The 23465-nt window shown below is 39.4% G+C and overlaps 2 protein-coding genes across 5 annotated transcripts in view; one reads left to right on the top strand and one right to left on the bottom strand.

Moving 5' to 3' along the window:
- The window catches only part of LOC130919147 (AP-1 complex subunit sigma-2-like), a 28220-nt gene extending 25265 nt beyond the window's left edge, over positions 1-2955 (bottom strand). For all 4 annotated transcript variants that reach the window (XM_057841621.1, XM_057841620.1, XM_057841622.1 and 1 more), the window contains exons 1-2: positions 2795-2955; positions 2239-2417 (exon numbers count right to left, since the gene is read on the bottom strand). In XM_057841621.1, the coding sequence (XP_057697604.1) occupies positions 2239-2417 (179 nt within the window). In that variant the 5' untranslated portion in view covers positions 2795-2955. The remainder of the gene's footprint in view (positions 1-2238; positions 2418-2794) is intronic.
- Positions 2956-6961: 4006 nt separating this feature from the next.
- Positions 6962-12644, top strand: LOC130918511 (retinoschisin-like). Its single transcript, XM_057840251.1, has 5 exons — positions 6962-7032; positions 9845-9870; positions 10005-10342; positions 11830-12025; positions 12095-12644. The coding sequence occupies exons 1-5, from the start codon at positions 6978-6980 to the stop codon at positions 12245-12247; spliced, it is 768 nt and encodes a 255-aa protein (XP_057696234.1). The 5' UTR covers positions 6962-6977; the 3' UTR covers positions 12248-12644.
- Positions 12645-23465: the final 10821 nt, after the last annotated feature.

Below are 23465 nucleotides of genomic sequence, written 5' to 3'. Positions count from 1 at the left end.
AAATATCACATTTTCACGACAGTTTTCATGTTTTTACACGATATTATCATTTAAGTTTCCTCTTTCAATGTTTCAAAGTAGTAAATTTTTACATATTACTTTTTTTACACGACAAAAATCACATTTTTACACAAAACATGTTTATACTAGGGCTGTCAAACAATTAAAATTTTTAATCGAGTTAATCACAGCATAAAAATTAATTAATCGTAATTAATCGCAATTCAAACCATCTATAAAATATGCCGTATTTTTCTGTAAATTACTGTTGGAATGGAAAGACAAGACGGATATATACATTCAACATACTGTACATAAGTACTGTATTTGTTTATTATAACGATAAATCAACAAAATGGCATTAACATTATTAACATTCTGTTAAAGCGATCCATGGATAGAAAGACTTGTAGTTCTTAAAAGATAAATGTTAGTACAAGTTATAGAAATTTTATATTAGAACCCCTCTTAATGTTTTCGTTTTAATAAAATTTGTCAAATTTTGAAACAAAAAAATAAACTAGTAGCTCGCCATTGTTGAACCCTATAAAATCAGTCGCACCCAAGTGCCAGCAGAGGGCGACAAAACAAAAAAACAAGTGACAAATGGACATGACACTGTCATTTTAATCTGTTTGAGCGGGGCATGTGCGTTAACTGCGTCAAATATTTTAACGTAATTTTAAAAATTACCGCCCGTTAACGCGATAATTTTGACAGCCCTAGTTTTTACATGATAGCCTTCACATTTTAAACATAATGTAAAAATGTGTGACGTGGTAATTATCATGGAAGAACGTGATAATTATGTAAAAACATACCGCAGTTTCAACTTTCAATGTTTCAAAGTGATAAATTTTCAGGTTTTACATATCACGTCTTTACATTTTTTACAAAAAAATACATTTTTATATGATATTATGTATACACGTTATCGTGTGAAAACATGTTAATTATGTAAAAAAAAGTTTTAAAGTGATAAATTCACGTTTTTACACAAAAATTATGTTTTTACACATTAACATGTAAAAACGTGATAAGTAAAAACGTAACTCCGCGGTTTCCTCTTATGTTTCAAATTGATACATTTTCACGTTTTTAAACAAAAATTATCACATTTTCACGTTTCTACATGATAGTATTATGTTTTACACAATAATTATCACGTTTTTGCATGATAGTATGTGAAACGATATTTTTGTCATGAAAACGTGATACTGAACTTTGGCAGCAATAAGCTAGCTGTAGTGATTCAGTCATTTTTCTATAGGAAAGAAATTCGAAATATTTCAAGAGTAGAAAAAACTTAGCAGCGCTTTATTCCAGATATTGTGGGCTTTTCAAAATAAAAAAATTAGAAAAAAAACTTTTAATGGCATTAAAGCACTACAAATTTTTGAGGGTTTTACAAAACAAACAAACAAAAAAAAAAACTTGTGGCGTTTTACCAGTTGTTGCCAGGTTAAAAAATTATTGTAAATGATTTAAAAATAAAAAGTAGTTCTTTACTACAACAAATATTGCAGGATTTTTTTTTTTTAAAGAGGAAAAAATAAAAATTGCTTAGAGAGCTCTTGCTTTAATTGAACGAATGGTCATTCCCCCCCTCACAGTCTAAATGCATTGGATGTTTAGCATTGTCAATAACAGTCATTGAGTTAACTGAGACACTATTCTAGAAGATTTTGGAAGCAACCTGTTGGTTGCTACCAAAAGTGTTTTTTTGTTTTGTTTTAAACAGGGACACCTTTAAAAAACTATTCTTGGCAGAAGCATATCAATAACCTTCTGGCATACAAAGCATCACGATACATCACCATCATGATATTTTGTCACACCCTTAATGAACATTACAAAAATAACGACACACAAGAAAGCGCTCGCTCATCACTTTTCCCTCACAGGTCCAACTCAGTTCTGACAAAGCGCTTTTGCCTTATGAGCGGACCTCCAGGTGATGCTTTGGCCAGCTCGCTCTCAAGTTAAGCCTCTTCCTGCCACGCGGCAGGGGACTCCTTTATCTGGGATAATCCCTCACGCGCTCGCAAAACCATGTGACAAGCTAATAAAAACAGGAAGCCGTAACAACAGATATTACACATTAGAGATACAATGAAGGGACTTCCCGTCTCCTTATTCAGCATCCTTTCAGTAGTTTAACCCTGGAAAAGATTTAAGTTACACCCTGGACTGGTCTATCCTTTTTCATCGTATATTTCATAATTGGCGTCCGCTCACCTTTTGTAGACGATTTTGAGGTCTCTCCACTCCAAGAAGCTGCACATTTTGGCCTTCCTGGCCAAGATGGTTTGCACCAGTTCCCTTGTGATCTTTTTCTTCTCCTTGTCTGAAAGGGGCACGTACCACTTTTGCAGACGCAGTTTTCCCTGCCTGCTGAAAAGAAGCATGAACTGCATCTAAAATGAAATATTCAAATTAGTTAGGTATGACAGCAACAAAATAGGAACTAAAATGAAGTCACATTGTTTCAAATGTCTCAATTTAAGACTTTTTGGATAATAAACCTGATATTTTGATTAAAAACGATATAAAACACCTTATTTCATGGTAAAAACTCGAGATAATTAACACGCTAGTCCACTAAAACGACTATTCAAAAATATTAAAAGTAGCTGTGTAGAACATAAGCTAACGGGGAAGTACTATTGCTACAGTAGTGTCCCGTAAACGCCGTTATTCGGCGACTCCGCTCGGCAGAAACGACACCATACACGAAAACAAGCAAAACGTTAACTTTAAACACCTCCAATTTTCCTTTTTGTCAGTTTGTTACCTTGAATTTGGAAGCCTTATTCTTCGAAGAGGACGAAGAAATCAGCGAGCCATCAGCAGCTGCGGACTCGGAGACCCTCACTCAGCGGCAGATGCCAGTTACTGGCAAGCTTGTGATTGGCTGAAAACCACGGTGCTCGTTGCTCATTGGTTTGTCCATTCTTCCGCCTTTATCACATGAGCTTGTCCGCTAGTCAACGCTGTATGGCTGATACTGACGTCGGTCAAAAAGCGGAGAAGGTGATTGGACCATTCACAACTAAATACTTGCTGTATGTTCAAAAGGTTCAATTTAAAAAAAAAAAAAACAATTATTTCAATGTGGTTGTTACGGTAAAATGCATTAAATGATTGTAATTAGATTTCAAAAGACGTAGTGTAAAATCTGTCAAGCCCTAAATTGTCATTACTGGGGGGAAATTCAAAGTTAAAGATGTTATTTATATGTTGTCTAATTAATTCAAATACAGGAATAGCAATAGTTACAGATACAGTGATCCCTGGCGAATTTGCGGCTCAACTTTCACGCCCTCAGTGCATCGTATGTTTTTTTCATGTTGTTATAAGAAGAGTTCTTAAAAACACATTTCTGGACACGTTATATCTACGATTGTATGTACAGTTACACATACAAACAAACAGAATGAATGGACAGTACTTATTATTTGTTTTATCTATACATTATTTCATGTTGTTGAAATTTGACCCCCCCGGCCCAGACGCACCCGAGAACAGCACCAGCCACAACAATTGCTGCTCGGCCGACGCTGCCCCGCGCGCGCCCGCCGGGAAGGCCAAATCTCGCGCGTCCTCTTATTTTAACCCTTTGTACTGACTCCATGTTTCAAAAGCTTGAAGAACACTCACCGAAAACAGCTTGACAATTTATTCGTCAACAGTGGTAAAAACAAGGCAAAAACAGACGACGGAGGGACAATTCTGGATCCAAAACAAGGCTACATGTTTCCGAGCAGAAGAAAAATCTGTCTTATCTCAGTGTCCAGTCTTTTTAAAGTCTTTGCTGACGCGGGTCTTGTCGAAGGCGTTTCTGGGCGTTGCTTTTGGGCCATCCCCGCTGTGGCCGGTTTTGGGCGGCTTAGGTTCGTACGCGGATTGGGACGCTCGCTATCAACTTTGCTGTCCGGGCTGGTTGTACTTGTTTTAGGACAAAGCACTTTGTCCTTGGAGTTTGCTGGGAGAGCTGATTACACGAGTTGGTGCGTCAATCTTGTGATAAGACGGCATTGTGTATCTCTTCTATTTCTTCTCATTAAACTATGGTGTGCTGTTTATTTTATATTAGTGTAGTCCTACCGTAAATATGAAAACGATACTATTTCCTGATTAATTATATTACATGTGTTTGAGTAATGCAAACAGTTAGACGGTGCCAACCTGTACCATATGTATGTGTTAGACTATATACGTGTTAGACTAATGCAGACAATTATATGGTGTGTGCGATGACGATATCGTTTCTCCTTCAATCCCCCTCACGAGCCCCGACAGGGGATCGTAAAAACATGGATGTGGCCTTTGAACTTAGCTTTATCAAGTGGTGGAAGAAATGTAGCAATTGATGAACAGTTTAAACAGGGATGTGCGAAATTTGCAAGTCCCCCTCAGGACTCCTGTTAAGTACTCTTTAAAACAATATGATACTGCCTCAAAGGGTTAATCCTTGGTTGTCTTTGGTCCCGTGGCTATAGGCATCAGCTCACAGTGCCCTCTTTGTACAGGTGCATTGAGACCGATTTTTCATGATCAATTAGACGGGCTACGATTATTGACATCAATATTGCATTCACATGTTTTAAACTCTTCTTTAATATTCTAATAATAACATAGGCATTTATAGGGGATAATATACATTACACTTATTGATATTACATTCATAAAAAACAAGTTTCAAATGAAGGGGTGACACTACATCGTGCTTTTTCACTTTACATGGTCAGTTCTGGTCCCCATTATCAGCAATAAGTGAGGGATCATTTGTTGCAAAAATATTATAATAACTGAACTAGAGGTGCAACAAATAATCGATTAGCAAATTAATCGACAACTATTTTGATAACCAATAATTTGTTTCGGACAGTCTTCACCTTAAACTTGTCTAAATTCTTGAAATTATGTATAACTTCTTGGTTGTAAATATAATCAGATTTCTTTTATTTTGGAAAACACCATTTTTGCCAATTTTCAGTTATCTTGCAGTCTAAACTAGCTTCATACTAAGGCTGCAACAAGTAATCGATTAAATCAATTAATGAATTAATTCACATCGAATTTGATAATCAATACAGTTGTAGACTACAGTTAAATCAGGAAGCTGTAATAAAAAAAATTTGAAGGAAATAGTCATCCATTCTCCCTTCATTGTTACTTACAGCATGCATAAAACAACTTCAAGGTAAATTGTGACCAGTGTTGTCAGTAACTGTAATCTGATTACTTTTTTCAGTAACAAGTAATCTAACGCGTTCATTTTTCTACTCCAGTAATCTGATTAAAATTAGTTTCCTTAGTGTCTCTGCGTTACTATTTTGTCATTGCCTCATAACGTATGTAGAGTGAAGACTATTGTAGTCATGTACGAAGAGCATTTTGAATAGAAAATGCTAAAATAAAAGGTTCCCGGTATGTGTTTCCACGACAACCTCTTAGCTATTTCCTGTTTTGGTCCAGCGTCACACGTGTTGTGGGACGGAAGGCGTGGGCCAGGCGGGTGGACATTCGAGCCGAGTGTTGAGACGTTGCGAGGGAATGTTGATCTGTGGATATCCATGGATGAAGGTGAGTATTTTTCCTTCATTCTGGAGGGTATCAGCAAAAGGTTGGACCCCCTACATGCGCGGCCGTTTCGTAGCTTTGCCGTAGCAACGACGGGCAGTCATCGCTCCAAGTTGGCAAGCTTTGTTTACATCATATGCGTGTTGCACATTTATGCCGTGAGGTGATGTGTTCGTTTAGCATCTGTGGGATGTGTTGTAAGTCCGATCTAGTGTAAAGTGCTTAGTTGCCGCCACGTTTTGTGGACAAATTGACCGCGTGTGCGTTGAGAGGAGTACTTCCGGGTTGTGCACGCGCATCCGCGCCCGCCACCACCTTTGCAATTTTGTGCAGTCAGTTTGCATTGCTTTACATTGGCACTGATATGCTGTTAACCATAACCCGAAATTCAGAAGTTTTGACATTAGGCTTAATCTTAGAGTTAGCGGGGTTTAATTGGTCGGTGGAGTTGATTTTAACAAATTCCAAGCAGTTTGTCAGATATTTGTTAGTTTCAGGGCTCCGGAGTGGCTAAGCTAGCGCGAAATTCTGATATTCCCCTTTAAATTCAATCATCGGAAAGTCAATTACATGTGATGACATTTTTCTGTTGTCATTCTTATGTTGAGGCGGCAAAGGGAGAATAATGGGTAAAAAGTAACTGATAGATTACTTTTAAAGTAACTTAGTTACTTTGATAATGAAGTAATCAGTAAAGTAACTAGATTACTTTTTTGAGGCGTAATCAGTAATTAAATTACTTTTTCAAGTAATCTGTGACAACACTGATTGTGAAGGTAATTAAAAAAATGTACATTTATCAGAGTAATCGATTAATCTTGTAATAAAACGTCAGATTAATCGATTATGAAAATCGTTAGTTGCCGGCCTAATCTGAACCAATTTACCTTTACTGTGTTTATATAATAGAATAAACAAAATTGCAAAGTAATACCAGTTTAATTCATAAAATAAAATAGCACTAATTTTATATATTTTAGTAAGAGAAAAAAATCAAATCAAAAGTTTTGATTTACTAAAGTAGTCCACGAAAAAAAATCATTTTATTCAACAGTAATCACATATTAAAACGAACTGTTCTAAAATGAAGCATATCCCTATTGTCATATAACTATAAAATAACACATTTTAATTCATTTTACAGAAATAACATAAAATGGTACAATCAAACAGACCATAAAAAACATAATTATATCAAGAAAAGGCTATTTGATCTTTAACTCCGTCTTCAGTGCTGCTACACAAAGAAAGCAGGATGTGTCACTTATTTAGCGAGCCAATAAAGCGTATTAGATGAAGCCCTCACGCTTGTGAGTTAGCGGATTAGCGTAATCTCAATCCCAATCCGAAGCGCCGCTCGCATCTCATTCCCGGCCCGGTCGAGCAGCGACATGGAGGCCAGCGTCCGTTGCGCCGCCGTCATCTTCCTCCTTATTTTCACGCAGGGTAAGTCAGGACACTTCATTTTGACAATAACGATCAGATAAAACACTAATTTTCATGAAATTGCAAGACAGTGGAACCTCGCAAAGTGACAACACATGCTCTTTTTGTTGTATTTATGGGATGGGAGTACACCTTGGAGTAAAAAAATCTCTAAATTGAGCGAAATCAGCCAGAAAAAAAACAAAACAAAAACTAGTTTTACTGAAATTGGTGCACAACAGGACGTAGGTAAAAGTTGCAAACACCTTAACATGATATTAATTAATATTTTGGTGACAGTGCTCACTTCAGTGGACATCTATTCAAAAGTTAGCATTAGCTAACTCATTCATTGCCAGCCTAGTACAAAGTATATGTTGGGATAGTTAGTAAAAGAGGTTAATTAATATTAAAAATAACTATTGACGGTAATAGACATCCAATCCCTCCCACTTAAAATGGGCTGGGTGTCTATTGCTGTCAATAGAACCCAAAGATATATTTTTGTTTTGTTTTGTTTTGTTTTATTACATAATATAAGTCAGGCATTTTCATTTGAAGTAGCAATTTTCAGCTAAATCCCAGAACTAAAATGCCAAAAAAATTCAGCCACCAATACCAGATTTGCGAATTAACACAAAACTTGGTGGACAAGTCTATCGTAGCAGGACACATAAAAAGAGTCTCTACAACCTATGTCCTACATTAAAGCAAAAGTCAGTCATTTTGGTTGGAAGCAGCAATTTTTAGCTAAATTCCAGAACTAAAATGCCTAAAAAAAATCAGCCCCCAACACCAGTTTTGCAAAGTAACACGAAACTTGGTGGACATGTCCATCATAGTAGTACATAGAAAAATGTCTCTATAACAAATGCACTAAATTAAACCGGAAGTCAGCCATTTGGGTTTGAAGCAGCCAATTTAAGATTAATTCCAAAACTAAAAAAGCCTAAAAAAAATTCAGACCCCAACACCAGTTTTGCGAACAACACGAAACTTGGTGGACACGTCCACCATAGTAGCACCCACAAAAAAGTCCCCAGAACCCATGCCCAAAATTAAACCGTAAATCAGCCATTTTGGTTTGAAGCAGAAATTTTCAGCTAAATTCCAGTAATAAAATGCCTAAAAAAATTCTGCCCCAATTAACAGTTTTAAGAATGAATACGAAATTTGGTGAACAAGTCCATCACAACAGCACCCACAAAAAAGTCTGTGGATCCCATGCCCTAAATTAAACCGGAAATCAGCCATTTTGGTTTGAAGCAGCCATTTTAAGGATAATTCCTAAACTAAAAAAAGCCTACAAAAATTCAGCCCCCAACACCAGTTTTGCGAATTAACACGAAATTTGGTGTACACGTCCATCATAGTAGCACCCACAAAAAAGTCTCTAGAAACCACGCCCCAAATTACACCAGAAGTCAGCCATGTTAGTATAAGCAGCTATTTTTTGCTATATTCCAAAACTAAAAAAGCCTTTTAAAAATTCAGCCCCCAACACCAGTTTTGCGAATTAACACGAAATTTGGTGGACACGTCCATCATAGTAGCACCCACAAAAAAGTCCCAGAACCCATGCCCAAAGTTAAACCGTAAGTCAGCCATTTTGGTTTGAAGCAGAAATTTTCAGCTTAATTTCAGAACTAAAATGACTAAAAAAAATTCTGCCCCAAATAACAGTTTTAAGAATTAATACAAAATTTGGTGGACAAGTCCAACACAACAGCACCCACAAAAAAGTCTGTAGAACCCATGCCCTTAATTAAACCAGAAGTCAGCCATTTTGGTTTGAAGCAGCCATTTTAAGGTTCATTCCAAAACTAAAAACACCTACAAAAATTCAGCCCCCAACACCAGTTTTAAGAATTAACACGAAATTTGATGGACACGTCCATCATACTAGGACCCACAAAAAAGTCTCTAGAACCCATGCCCTAAATTACACCGGAAGTCAGCCGTTTTAGTTCGAAGCAGCTATTTTTAGCTAAATTCCAAAACTAAAAAAGCCTTTTAAAAAATCCAGCCCCCAACACCAGTTTTGCCAATTAACACAAAACTTGGTGGACACGTCCATCGTCGCAGGACACATAAAAAAAATAAAATAAAAAGTCTCTAGAGCCAATGCCCTAAATTAAAGCAGAAGTCAGCCATTTTGGTTTGAAGTAGCCTTTTCAAGGTTAATTCCAAAACTGAAATAGCCTACAAAAGTTCAGCCCCCAACACCAGATTCGCAAATTAAAACGAAACTTGGTGGACATGTCCATCATAACAGGACACATAAAAAAAGTCTCTAGAACCCATGCCCAAAATTAAACTGTAAGTCAGCCATTTTAGTTTCAAGCAGAAATTTTCAGCTAAACTCCAGAACTAAAATGCCTAAAAAAATTCAGCCCCCAACAGCAGTTTTAAGAATTAACACGAAATTTGATGGACACGTCCATCATAGTAGCACCCACAAAAAAGTCTCTCGAACCCATGCCCTAAATTAAACCGGAAGTCAGCCGTTTTAGTTCGAAGCAGCTATTTTTTAGCTAAATTCCAAAACTAAAAAAAGCCTTTTAAAAAATTCAGCCCCCAACAGCAATTTTAAGAATTAACACAAAACTTGGTGGACAAGTCCATCATTGGAGGACACATAAAAAAAGTCTCTAGAACCCACGCCCAAAATTAAACCAGAAGTCAGCCAGAATGGATTAGATCTCTATCTCAATAACGTTTGCATTTGTTGCGCTTTTAGCGGTTCCACTGTCCACTGAACCATGTTTAACTGTTGTCAAAAAACCTTTAGAGATGTCTTTTTACATTCCATGCTTGCATGGATGTGGTACAGCCCTGACTGCTGTTCACTCACAGGAGGTAAAAAATAAATAAATAAAAAACACAAAAATTTCTTCACTATGACGTCACATGTAGTACAGCCACGTGGAAGCACTTTGTAGCCTCCTGTTTCCAAACCTGAAAGCAACACTTTCCCGTTTCAATCGGCTCAGGAGGAGGAGATGCTGCAGGTGGAAGAGGAGCTACAGGAGGAGGATCAGCAAATCCTGGACTCCTGGACTCCCAGTAACGTGCAAGAGTGTACATGCGACTGTGAAGCCATCGCACCCACCCGCTTTCCCAACCCCGTTGTGACCGCCCCGCCCCCGCCGGAGCCCCCTCGGTACAGCTCGCCCAACTGCATGCCCGAATGCCCGTACCACCGAGCTCTGGGCTTCGAGTCGGGCTCGGTGACATCGGAGCAGATCAGTTGCTCGCACCAGGACCAGTACAGCAGCTGGTACTCGTCCTGGGTCCCCAATAAGGCTCGACTTAACAACCAGGGCTTTGGGTAAGTCAGTAAGCGAGACAGCGTCGCATGAGAATTTGGGTCTTTTTGGTGTCCGAAAGGTGTCGGTGGGTCAAATTGATTTGGCTTGAAAACGTGCTGAAAAAAACGCTAGTGAAACATAATAAAGGAATAATATCCAGTGGTATGAAAAAGTGTCTGAACCTTTGGGAATTTCTCACATTTCTGCATAAAATACCAATAAATGTGATCGATTTTTGTCAAAATCACACTGATGAAAAAACTGCTTTAAGTAAAGGATTGTTGATTTGTAAAAAGCTAGGAAAAGGTAAAAAACATCTCTAAAAGTCTGGATGTTCATCAATCGACAGTCAGAGAAGTAGTCTACGAAAGGGAGAGAGTTTGGCACAGTTGCTTCTCTCCCAAGGAGTTCAGCGCAGAATACTCAGAGAGGTAAAAAAAAAGAACACTAGAGGGCCTACTACAGACTTACAGAAATCACTGGCACCGTCCAGTATCTGTGTGCACACATCAACTATATGTAAAACTATGTCCAAGAATGGTGTTCATGGGAGGACTCTGCGAAGGAAGCCACTGCTGTCAAAAAACATTACTGCTCGTTTTAATATTTGCAAAAAGGCACTTGGACACTCCAAAGAAGTTCTGGCAAAATATTTTGTACTTATGAAACCAAAGTTGAATTGTTTGGGAGTTACACATAACGTTATGTGTGGAGGAAAAATGGAACAGCTCGCCAACATAAACACCTCATCTCCACAGTGAAGCATGATGGAAGGAGCATCATGATTTGGGGCTGTTTTGTTACCTCAGGGCCTGGACAACTAGCAATCATTAATGGAAGAATGAATTCAAAAGTTTATCAGAATGTTTTGCAGGAAAACCTGAGGCCATCTGTCAGACAGTTGAAGCTAAAAAGAGGATGGATGCTGCAATAAGAATGATCCAAAACACAGATGTTCATCAACTTCAGAATGGTTTCAGAAGAACATAATACACGTTCTGGAGAGGCCAAGTCAAAGTTTAGACTTGACCCCCATTGATACCCTGTGGCATGACCTAAAGACAGCGATTCATGAAAGCCAGAAATCTGACTGAACTACTGCAGTTTTGTCGATAAAAATGGGCCAATATTAGTCCTGACCGATGTGCCGGACTGACTGATCTGCAGCTACAGGAAGCGTCTGGTTGAAGTTATTGCTGCCAAAAGCGTGGCCACAAAATATTAAACGTGATGGTTCACTTACTTATTTTTCCCCCTTCTGTCATTGTTTGCATACTATCCTCATTAAAATATGAAAACCTATAAATTGTTGGGTGGTTTTAGTTAAAGCAGACACTCTTTTTTCATCTGTGTGATTTTGACAAAGATCAGATCACATTTGATGGTGATTTTATGCAGAAATTCCAAAAGGTTGAGATACGCTTTCATACCACTGTAGATACGTAGTAGCATTTGCATTACATGCAAAGCAACCATCAATAAAGCAACGATAAATTCTATTAATCAGGTGCGCGTGGCTCTCCAAGTACAACGACCTGCACCAGTGGCTCCAAATCGACCTAAAGGAAGTGGGCGTGGTCTCGGGCATCCTGACGCAAGGACGCTGCGACTCGGACGAGTGGATCACCAAGTACAGCGTCCAGTACCGAACCGTGGAAACTCTGAACTGGGTCTACTATAAAGATCAAACAGGAAACAACAGAGTACGTCATCAAACACAACACGCCTGTGAAAATAAAATAACGCTAAATTTGACTATTTTTCCCCGGCAGGTGTTCTACGGGAATTCGGATCGCTCGTCGACAGTGCAGAACCTTCTGCGCCCGCCCATTGTGGCGCGCTACATTCGACTGCTGCCTCTGGGCTGGCACACTCGCATCGCCATACGTATGGAGTTGCTCATGTGCATGAACAAGTGCACCTGAACTCAACACTCGCGGGAGGAAGTCGGGGAAGAAAATAACGCACTTTCATTTAAGAAGAGTCGGTGATTAAAATGGAAATTTGCAGTTGAGAATCTACATGGTGAAATATTTTAGTTTTCAAGCTGTGATTGTGGGAAAACAAGCAGTACGCACAAGAACATGATAAATAATAAATATTTGTTGTTTTGTCTCATCTCTTTTGGTTTGATTTAGAGCAGTGGTTCTTAAAGTGCATGTGACACGAAAAAGCATGTTTATTTCATAATACACGCGGTATTTTATGCTCCTGAATGATATGGACCGCTTTGATGTGTGTGGAAGCGATCACTATACAGTGGTACCTCGACATACGATCGCTTCGACACACGATCTTTTCGACATCCGACGTAAAATTTGACGTGCCATTTGTTTCTACATCCGACGACATGCTCGAAATACAACGACATGACAGCAATGCAAACGAACTCACGGCGGATTTTCTTGTGTGAGAAATCAACACAGGTTTCCAAAAAGTTGGTACAGTTGGTGAAACAAGGAAAAAAGTGATGCTTATCTTTGAAATGAAGATGCAAATTATAGAAAAATATAAGCGTGGGGTGCGGGGCCGGATCTATGGGGGGGCCGGGGTGGGCACGGCCCACCCAGACGTGAGTCGTGCCCACCCAATCAAAATGTCGGTGTTCAGTTATGCATAGTTATGCATAAAAGATTGATGGGTTTTGTGATTGAATACCTGAGTTTTACTGCTTTTACGTCTTATTAGCATCATCTAGTGGACGCCTTAATTTACTGCATCCCATGTGCACTTTATTTGAAAGAGTCACACGGATGTTCAGTAGTTGTTCAGTAGGGAGTCACACGAAGACGGCCACAGTCAGTTCGCACCGTCTCTGTGACCACTTTGCCTTGAATTTAAGGTTGCATCGCCGCTATGTATTGTTTAAATGTGTTTAAAAACGTAAATATGTGAATTGTGTGAAGATTCACTTAGCATGAAACTTGTGATATGTTAATTACCCACGAGTTAGAAGGTCGGCAAAATGGCGTCTCGGGAGCTCTGCTAATTGTTTATTCATAGTTTCATATGCAGTTTACTACAGATAGGGCAGTACATATGCGATTTCATATATTGTGCATTATTTGATTGTGTTGTTTTGTCTGTTTTCTTTAGTTTCACCCTTTTGAGTGTTAATAAACCTGCTTAGACATAGCCACATCTGAAGAGTCGTTGATACGAGAAAGGTGTTCATAGACACGACTATCGTGACGGCACAGTCTCTATTTAGCGTCGCACTGGATATAGAGAACGCACGGAGAGTTGGTCTCACCTACTTTTTTATTGCAGGATTAACGGTTACTGTTGGCCGCAACCACGCCGAACAAGTAATCACCAAAACAAGCTGTTTTTCCAACCTCATTTGTTATCCGTGCGCTTCCTCTCTCTCCTCCAGACACATTCTCGCAGTCGGACATCCGGGCATTAATGACGTCACCAGCCACAACAAAGCGTCGCCATATTGAAATGGGGGCAGAACACGAGTCACAAGCAGTTGCTCTGTCCTTTATTGTAGTACAAACACGTTGAACTTTTGTCTTATTTGCGGTCTTTTTTTCCATCGGAATGACTAAAAGTTGCCGTGTTGAAGTTTGTAACACAAGGAAGAGTTCGGAGCCGCATTTGAAGTTCTTTATTCTTCCTCGTGAGAAGAAAAGGACAAGCAAATGGCTGAAAGCAATTAATTAAGGAACAGTAAAAGAAGACGGTTCCGTGGACCATTCTCGCCAGTGGGAACCTAAATCCAGGCACATTTACTGTATGTTTGCAGCTGACATTTTATTACTGGTGAGTAAACTTTAATCGATTTTTCTTGCCCCAATTAGCTGCTAGGATTCAATAGACTAAGCATTTTTATTATTACCGTAACTGACAACTTGCAAAGCGTTATTTTTCTTTTGCCATGAACTGCTCTGATCGGTCAATCGGTATATTATTGGCCTGGTGGGCCGTGACGTGTTCACAGCTAAATAACGCTTGGAGGCGAATTACCGGTTACGGCAGAAATGATCACTCCGTATATACCACCAGTTTTCTTAGTTCCTCACAGTACATATTCCACGTAATTGGTAAAGGTCAACTTACTGGGTGACTTTATGAGGTAGTTGTAGATGTTACCGAACTCCACTGCAGGCAATTCCTTTGGATTGTTTATCCAGCCATCAGCTCTGACTTTGTATGGGCAGATTTGCAGGCCAATACACGCTAATTTTAAGTTGTATCGCCTCCTTGCGTCTGTCGGCAGTGACTTGTGATAATAAGCCATGTTCAAGACATTTTTAATGAAAAAAAGACGCAAAACACAGCTGAAATATATGAATTTCATACGTTTGTCTACGGATGTTTACCTGTGTGTGCCCCCATGTCAAAATGGCGACACGTTGCTATGCGAGATGACGTCATCGTGACATCACGCCGACAGCGAGAATAAGTAGATAGATGAATGAAAAAAAACAACAAACAAACAAAAAACAAACCCCCCAAAAATTAATGCAGCCTCAACGGGACACAAGCCAGTGTCCTACTTGCGCCGGTCCCAAGCCTGGAGAAATGCAGAGGGTAAAAAAAAAGCCTGCATTGGGGGTGCCCCCTCAAGTTTTCATAGTGCCCACTCTGGTGGGTAAACCTAGATCCGGGCCTGGTGGGGTGCACATCCGTGAGCTGGCTCAACAATACAGCTCCACGGTCCTCTTCCGACCACCGTTCGCCAGTCTTTATAAGTTAAGGTGACAATTTTGACAATATTGTGGTAACATTGCCAAAGAAATCGCCAGCTTCGTCACGTTTTTATAATTTATTTAAGAACTTATTCAACACAAAACGCCCATTGCCCTCTGCAGTTGACTGTGCTTTCAAGAAAACGAAAGTATTATCTCTACCGCCCTGACCTATCTCACTGTGATGTCAGCCCCGCGGTGCATTCAGGTACAGCAAAAAGTGTCCGCCACATTAGAATCCAATTTGTTACATTATTAACGGAATCATTTTTATTTTATTATTATTATTATTAATATTATTATTATCATTATTATATTATTCTGATTTTTATTCATAACTTATTTATTTTGCTATGTTTAATTGCCATTTATAATAATTGTACCAGCAGTATTTATTATGGATTTAGTGTAGGTTTTTGGGCTGTGGAACGAATTAATGGAATTTTAATGTATTCCTATGGAAAAATCCTGCTCGACATACGACCATTTCGACTTACAAACAGGGTCTTGGAACGAATTAACTTCGTATGTAGAGGTACCACTGTATTTATTTCGCTTTTTTGAATCCCGAAAATGAGTGACTTCCGGCTTCGGTCTTGCATTGAAGAGGGCGCTGTGACGTGTATGGTAGAAGGCGCCCTCTTCACTATACAGCGTACTGTTGTGTATGAGGACGAAGGATTCAGCTGATTTTGCGGATTAATACGTTTATTTTTCGCATCACGCCAGGCAAACGGCTGCAGAAAAATCATTCTGTATGAGGGAGAGGCATATGCGCCTTTTTGGAGTTTCAAAAGGTTCCCATTCACCGTGGATATTGGCCAAAACAAGCCCGACGACTACTGTGGGACCAGTGGACTTACGAGTAAGTGAGTAAACATTTTGTTTAGTATCATGTCAAATATTAATACAGTTATTACAAAGTAAACACTACAAACTTTCTTTAAATAAAGGACTACTTACGTTTGATAATTGATAGGCATGTAAAAAGCTCTCCTCATGCACATTAGCAGCACATTAGCTTCACAACAACTGCAGCCGCCCTCGTCCAGGGAACGAACTGTAAATTGCTCTCCGCCGGGCGGTTTGCCGATCCACAAAGACAATCGACAACCCAGTCGTCATGTCAAATAATCCGGGCTAGTTATGTGTGATTTTACGCTTCGAAGACTATGAAACATCACTCGGTTCGGGTTAGCATGTCAGCTAGCTGTCACGCCTTTTGGTTTGTTTACATTCTCCGAAGCCGGGGAAGGGAAATGACATATGTCCGATTTAGGTGTCATAAAATATCGTTCAGGAGGTGCGACAGTAAAGGTGAAGTCGACAGTTTTGACCATTATGGAGTCATTTTGCCATGTCGTCCTGAATACGTGCATTTTTACAATTTCATATTGCACAAGACTTATTTGTCATGAGCATGACATTTATTTAGCAATTGGGGAAAATACTTGGATAAAAAGAATATCCTGTAAAAATATTGGAGAGACTGAAACAATGACATTTTGCAGCTCTCTTCGTCGCGTTTTCCTCATTCTGAATAATTCCCCCTCAATGGGCTGAAGAGTAAAACCGATGAGCCCAGTCTCCCGCTGATGTCATCCACCTGTTGGGGACGCTAGAGCCCTATAATGGTAGGCGTGGCTAACCGGCAGATTAAAAGACTAATTTCTCGTCATCTGCGCTTTGCTAAATTGTTGTATATAGTCGAATAGTCTCAAAATATTATTCTAATACACATAATAATGCTTTTTAAGACTTTTTTTCTACTGTCGTATGCTGCTGTAAATTGGGAGCAAACCAGTCCAAAACCCGGTCTAAAAAGCCAATTTGCCTCAATCAGTGTACAAAAATAGGGTTCTGCGTTTCTTTACCTTCGCCGAACCCCTTAGACTTGCTCACCGAACCCCTGGGGGTCAATCGAACCCCAGATTAAAGAGCATACAAGAGCTGCAAAATGTCATTGTTTCCGTCTCTCTACTCCAATATTTTTACAGGATATTCTTTTTATCCAAGTATTTTCCCCAATTGCTAAATAAATGGCATGGTCATGACAAATAAGTCTTGACAGCTAGCCGACATGCCAACCCGAACCGAGTGATGTTTCAAAGTCTTCAAAGCGGAAAATCACACATAACTAGCCCGGATTATTTGACATGACGACTGGGTTGTCGATCGTCTTTGCGGAATGGTGTTGTGCCGAACCCCCCCGCGTGAAATGTCCCCCCTGACGGGAGCGCTTATTTATGAGGCTTTATTGAGGTGAGAACGTCAAATGTTTTAATGGACGCATTACAGTAATGGATTTACGACTGTAAAATCAGTTTTAAATAAATTACACAAAATACTAGTAATGTATTTTGGTAACAAATCGTGGATTGGGCCACATAACCATCTTTGAACAGAAATGTATTAGTTTACAGGTTTTCACGACCATATCCCGATGACAATCACACAGGTATGACATTTATTAGTTCAAGCAGAGCAAAATAATACATATTCACGGTATAAGAAAGTCATTTCAGTGTCCATCGATTGGTAAGAAAAAGCTGTTTGTACGAGTGACGTGTGGGCGTTTCCGTCAGGGGTGACATTTCACACGGGGTGGCTATTTTTCGGCACAACACCAGCAAACCGCCCGGCGGAGAGCAATTTACAGCTCGTTCTATGGAGGAGGGCGGCTGCAGCTAACGTGCAGCTAATGTGCATGAGGAGAGCTTTTTACATGCCTATCAATGTTCAAATGTACTGTTTACTTTGTAATCGCTGTATTTGACATAATACAAAACAAGATGTTTACTCACTTCCTTGTAAGTCCAATGGTCCCACAGTAGTCGGGCTTGTTTTGGCCAATATCCACAGTGAATGGGAACCTTTTGAAACTCCAAAAAGGCGCACACCCCACTCCCTCATACAGCAAGATTTTTCTGCAGCCGTTTGGCTGGCGTGATGCGAAAAATAAACGTATTAATCCACAAAATCAGCTGAATCCTTAGTCCTCATACACAACAGTACGGCTGGAAAGTGAAGAGGACGCCTTCAACCGTACACGTCACAGCGCCCTCCTCCTCAATGCAAGACCGAAGCCGGAAGTCACTCATTTTCATGCCGCGGGATTCAAAAAACTAAATAAATATAGCCATCGCTTCCACATACATCCAAGCGGTCCATATCATTCAGGAGCATAAAATACCGCTTGTATTATGAAATAAACATGCTTTTTCATGTGACATGCACTTTAACTTCTAGTAGTTTCTGATGGGAGGAGGAACTGGTTTGCTCAGTGGAAGGTTGACTCACACTTTGTATGAGAGAATACTACATTCCAATGGCCAGCGCAGCCTCAAATTTAGACCTGTCTATGAAACATGCTGTCAAAATTAGAAGAATATTGATTGGTATTTGCCAAATTATTAGCTTGCTACCTTAGATACAGCGGTTTTGAATTTGAATTTAAAAATTGCTTTATTATCTCATTCCGAAGGGTTTGGTGAATCCACATGTGAAACTTGTGGGGTTCGGTACCTTTAGCAAGGTTAAGAACTAGGGTTGTTCCGATCATGTTTTTTTGCTCCCGATCCGAACCCGATCGTTTTAGTTTAAGTATCTGCCGATCCCGATATTTCCCGAATCGGTTGCTTTTTTTTGCTCCCGATTCAATTCCAATCATTCCCGATAATTTTTCCCGATCATATACATTTTGGCAATGCATTAAGACAAAAATAAATAAAACTTGGACGAATGTATACATTCAACATACAGTACATAACTACTGTATTTGTTTATTATAACAATAAATCCTCAAGATGGCATTTACATTATTAACATTCTTTCTGTGAGAGGGATCCACGGATAGAAAGACTTGGAATTCTTAAAGGATAAATGTGACCTTGTATAGACCCTACCCACCGACGTCACAAAATCACGTGATCGCTGTATTGTTCCGCCCCCTTGTCCGTCATTTTGTGTCTGTATTATCAATGGTCTCAATTGATCGAGCAATTTATAATGCATTTCATGGAAGACTCGGTGCTTTCGGATGCCGTAAACTCACTTGATGTGTTACATAAAAGGCGTTATGTGGAAAAGCTTCAGTTTATCCATTCGCCAGATCCATATTTGATGCCTAAATTGATGTTTTTCGACCCGCTGTCTTTGCCGTATTTGCCTGACATCTGCTCGCGACCCTGATATTTACAACTATCTTGTCCACACAAAATCAGCCTATTCTCACGAAAGTTTGAAAAACTTTAAGAGCTTGGAGGCTTATAAATACATCGTTGCTGGTTGGGTGAAACAGGTCCTCGTCCACGAAAATTCGGCAGGAATCTATCTTGTGCTTGGAAAGGTGAGTTACGAAATTTTCAATTCAAAATCTTTTGTTCTTGCTAACATCCACTGTCAAGTCTAATGTATTTCATGTCATTTGTCAATGGAGCTAGGGCTTTTAATGTTTATATGGTTTAGCGATAGCACTCTCACTACATACATACGTGTATGTTGTCGGCGATTAGCCTAGCAATGATCTTAATTGTGGTTGTCAGCCCAAAACCCTCTAAATATATATTAAATGCATCTTACCAGATATAAAATGACTACTACATAATCTGTGGTAATCGTTTGGAGCCCAGTTTTCTCGTCGAATTGCAGCAGCCCATCTCGCTCTCTCCTCTCCGGGTCTCTCGGAATCCGGTAGAACTTCAAGTCTCTCCGTCTATCTTCTCTGTTATTGCAACCGACCGCCACACACGCCTTCACCATTTTGATTTTTAATGTTAACGAACAGAAAAACACGCCGTAAATAGGAGGAATGTACGCAGCCGTAACAGGTAAAGACGATGTGTTGACGGACAATTGGGCGGCACCAGTCAGGAGGGCGGAGTTGTGACGTCACGTGGGTAGGGTCTATATTGTGACTAAATATTGCCATCTAGTGTATTTGTTGAGCTTTCAGTAAATGATGCTGTAGCCATTTAACTGTTCTGCCCAAATGCATGATGGGAAGTGCAACCATGACCGTGCGTAGTGGCACCAATTGATATATCTTCTCTGCGTTGGGAAATGACATATGGTGTTAAGGAAAAGATCATCCACTACCGCTCTTCCTCACATTGCTTCCCATGATATTTCTAATCCGAGGGACAGGGATTGTAAGGCTTTAGCCAATTAAAAAGAGGCTCCAAAGACTGCCAAAATTCTCTCTACTCATTTTACGCTGCCTGTTAGCTCTATATATAGGTAAAACGGTGCCATCATAGATTGAACGCGACAATGCGTGAGTGGGTCGTGCAGCGCATGCGTTAATTGCATTAAATATTTTAACGTGATTAATTTTTTTTTAAATTACCGCCGTTTACGCGATAAATTTGATAGCCCTACTTTAAGCCAAAACTAAAGACTCTGGATGAATGTAAGACATTTTGTCTGTAACGTTAAATTCAATTAGCAAACGATTTAATTACAAAATATATATGTATTAAAAAAAGGCATGTCCGATATTTTTTTGCCGATTCCGATACTTTGAAAATGAGTGATCGGACCCGATCGATCAGGATGACGATCGATCGGGACATCTTTACTTGCTACCTTAGATATAGCGGTTTTGAATTTGAATTAAAAAATTGCTTTATTATCTAATTCCGAAGGGTTTGGTGAATCCACATGTGAAACTAGTGGGGTTCAGTACCTTTAGCAAGGTGAAGAACCAGTGAGTTAGAGGATGATGAGTTCAAAAACATATACCGTAATTTTCGGACAATAAGCCGCCACCCACCAAATTTGACACGAAAAAGGCATTTGTTCATAGATAAGCCGCACTGGACTATAAGCCGCAGCTGTCCTCACTGTATAATAGGATACGTATACCAAAAGATATTAACCGGTAGCACTTTGACAGCGGTATCATACGACTGTCATAAGACCAAATGAACCACCATGAAGCTTTGAACCAATTGACTGCAATGCTTCATTGCTTCAAGAAGCTTCATTTGAGCATCACTGCTCACTTGTGGGAGACAGTGAACATCTGATGCCACCTGCTCTCAAATCTGTTGTCGTCCTACATGCCTCCTAGCATGCATTGCAGCGCAAAATATGTAAATACCAAACAAAATTCATGTTCTGTGCTAATTATTTCTTCAATTACTGTTCCAGTTGTTTCATTCATTGCTACTAATGGTTTTTGGTAACACTTTATTTGACAGTGGCGCCATAAGAACATCATAATTATGACATGACACTGCCATGAGCATAAATGAATGCTTATGACAGATGTCAAATTATCCAACTTTTGAATGGATGTAAAAGATCTGAGCTGGACATAAATGGAGTTAGTGGCATAATTTGCCGGATGACACCTAATGACATATGTTACAAGCATTCATTAATGCTTACAACAGTGTCATGTCATAATTATTGCGGTCTTATGGCAGCCTTATGACGCCGCTGTCAAATAAAGCGTTATCTATTAACCCAAATAAATCAAGCCGCACTGGACTATAAACCGCAGGATTCAAAATTAGGGGGGAAAAGTAGCGGTTTATAGTCTGAAAATTACTGTAGGTTTATTCGTATTATGGGAAAGGATTTTTTTCAGATAGAAAAAATGCATAATGTTAGTAGGAAAATGTTTTTAATGAAGTTAGAAGGGAAAACTCTTCATTCAGTTTATCACTAGTAGACATCCAATTCATTTGAGCTGGGTGGGTGGTGGCGAATGTTCCATCCCTCCCATTTCAAACGGATTGGACGTGTATAGCCTCAGCGGCAGCCAATGCCAGGCAGTGCGTTAATTTCGGGGCATTTACAGGTCACTTCTAAGCTTGAGAACGATAAACCGATACGACCGGATATCAGGTTTTACAGGTGAGAGATACAGATGTATCGATAGTAAAGTTACCATTCGACAGTAATTAGCCATTAAATATTCAATGAACCGATAGTAGAGATAGAATTCGGCTATCGCGAGCACAAGAATCGGCTTCAATGCCTTGCTTAATATGATAATAATTTAGCTTTTACTTCACATGCTGCGCTCATGTCATTCACCACACAGCGCACTTAGATCGAGACCGCACGCATGATATAATATGGACAAGCACTACTCACAGTCTTGGTTGCCTCAATTTCCTATGCATTTCGGCAGAACCGCTACTAGTCGCCGTCATTACCCGATCGTCACGGGCGTGTCATAACAACGCGAGAGCTAACGAAACCACTGTAAAGCACGCTCCGTAGCATTTTCTTCACAGCCCAAAACAAAACTAGTAGTGGCAACGAAGCAACATGCTAAAACAATGGACAGTGTGATCACTGACGCCAGCGATTGATTTTCAACGCACCCGGGAAAACGAAAGTCGGACTTTGAAGTGATAAAGGCAGCCAGATCTGTTCGCATGGGACAGAGCTTGTGTGAAGTGTGGAGCGGTACAGAGATCGTCAGAGAGAGTTTTAACCCTGAAAATTAACCCAGTACAATGGTGGAGAGGGTGGCATATTGTTTCCACGAAACGCAGTCTACTTAAACATGAACATGTGGATTAGTTGATCTTCCTCAAGAAAAATCTGCCCTTCGAAAAAGATATGGATAGTGATGAGGAATAAAAAAGAGGAAGCACAGGCACAGGCATAAGTGAATGACTTTGCTGCGTATTAGGTTAAAGTAATGATTATTGACCTGTCTAAAATGCCATGTTTTTATTCCCCCAGTTATACCAGTCGTAAAACATAATTTATTATTTATTTATGATAACACTAGCAAGTTTTTTTTTTTCTAGAGCTGCTGCATATAAATAATATTTTTTGTTTGTAAGATGTTTACCTTTAAAGTTTGCACTTAAATTACTTACCTCTTGTGTTAAAAACACCAGGAAATACAGTAATTGAATTACTGCACTTTATTGTTGTCTGTCACTGGAGTTTTATTTTATTATCAATCCCAACCAACAAAATGACGGTCATATCGTAAGCCTTATTTTTTTTTTTCATAAAAAAATAAAACACATCATTGGTATGAAATGTTAATTTTGCTATATTAGAAATGTGGTCTTTTTACGTTTAAAACGCTGTACAAACAAACAACAAATATTTACTATCGTATCGTTTTCACTATCGAACGGTATCATTCTTACACTGTATCGAATCGCTCGGCCTTAAAAATGTATCGTTTTTTAATCGACTCGTAACCTGTGTATCTAGATCAGGGGTGTCCAAACGTTTTGCAAAGGGGGCCAGATTTGGTGTGGTAAAAATGTCAGGGGCCAACCTTGGCTGACGCCCTTTACGTAGAACAATATATTTTAGCAAATTTTAGCAACCCATTCTGTGTGTCACATTTATTATTTTTTCACATTTATTGTTTTTTTTAAATTAATAATTTCAACAATCTCGCAACTAGCCTTTGTGGCGTTCTCTTTCGACTCTCGGGCTCCAGCAAAATACTGCTGCT

The sequence above is a fragment of the Corythoichthys intestinalis genome, chromosome 7 (assembly GCF_030265065.1).
Source record: "Corythoichthys intestinalis isolate RoL2023-P3 chromosome 7, ASM3026506v1, whole genome shotgun sequence".
Classification (NCBI taxonomy): Eukaryota; Metazoa; Chordata; class Actinopteri; order Syngnathiformes; family Syngnathidae; genus Corythoichthys; species Corythoichthys intestinalis.
This window is presented reverse-complemented; position numbering and strand designations above follow the sequence as displayed.

Coding starts and splice junctions, on each gene's coding strand:
- LOC130918511 (XM_057840251.1), top strand. CDS start 6,978: ATGGAGGCCAGCGTCCGTTGCGCCGCCGTCATCTTCCTCCTTATTTTC. Junction 9,871..10,004: donor CTGCTGTTCACTCACAGGAG/GTAAAAAATAAA, acceptor CAATCGGCTCAG/GAGGAGGAGATGCTGCAGGT. Junction 12,026..12,094: donor ATCAAACAGGAAACAACAGA/GTACGTCATCAA, acceptor TTTCCCCGGCAG/GTGTTCTACGGGAATTCGGA.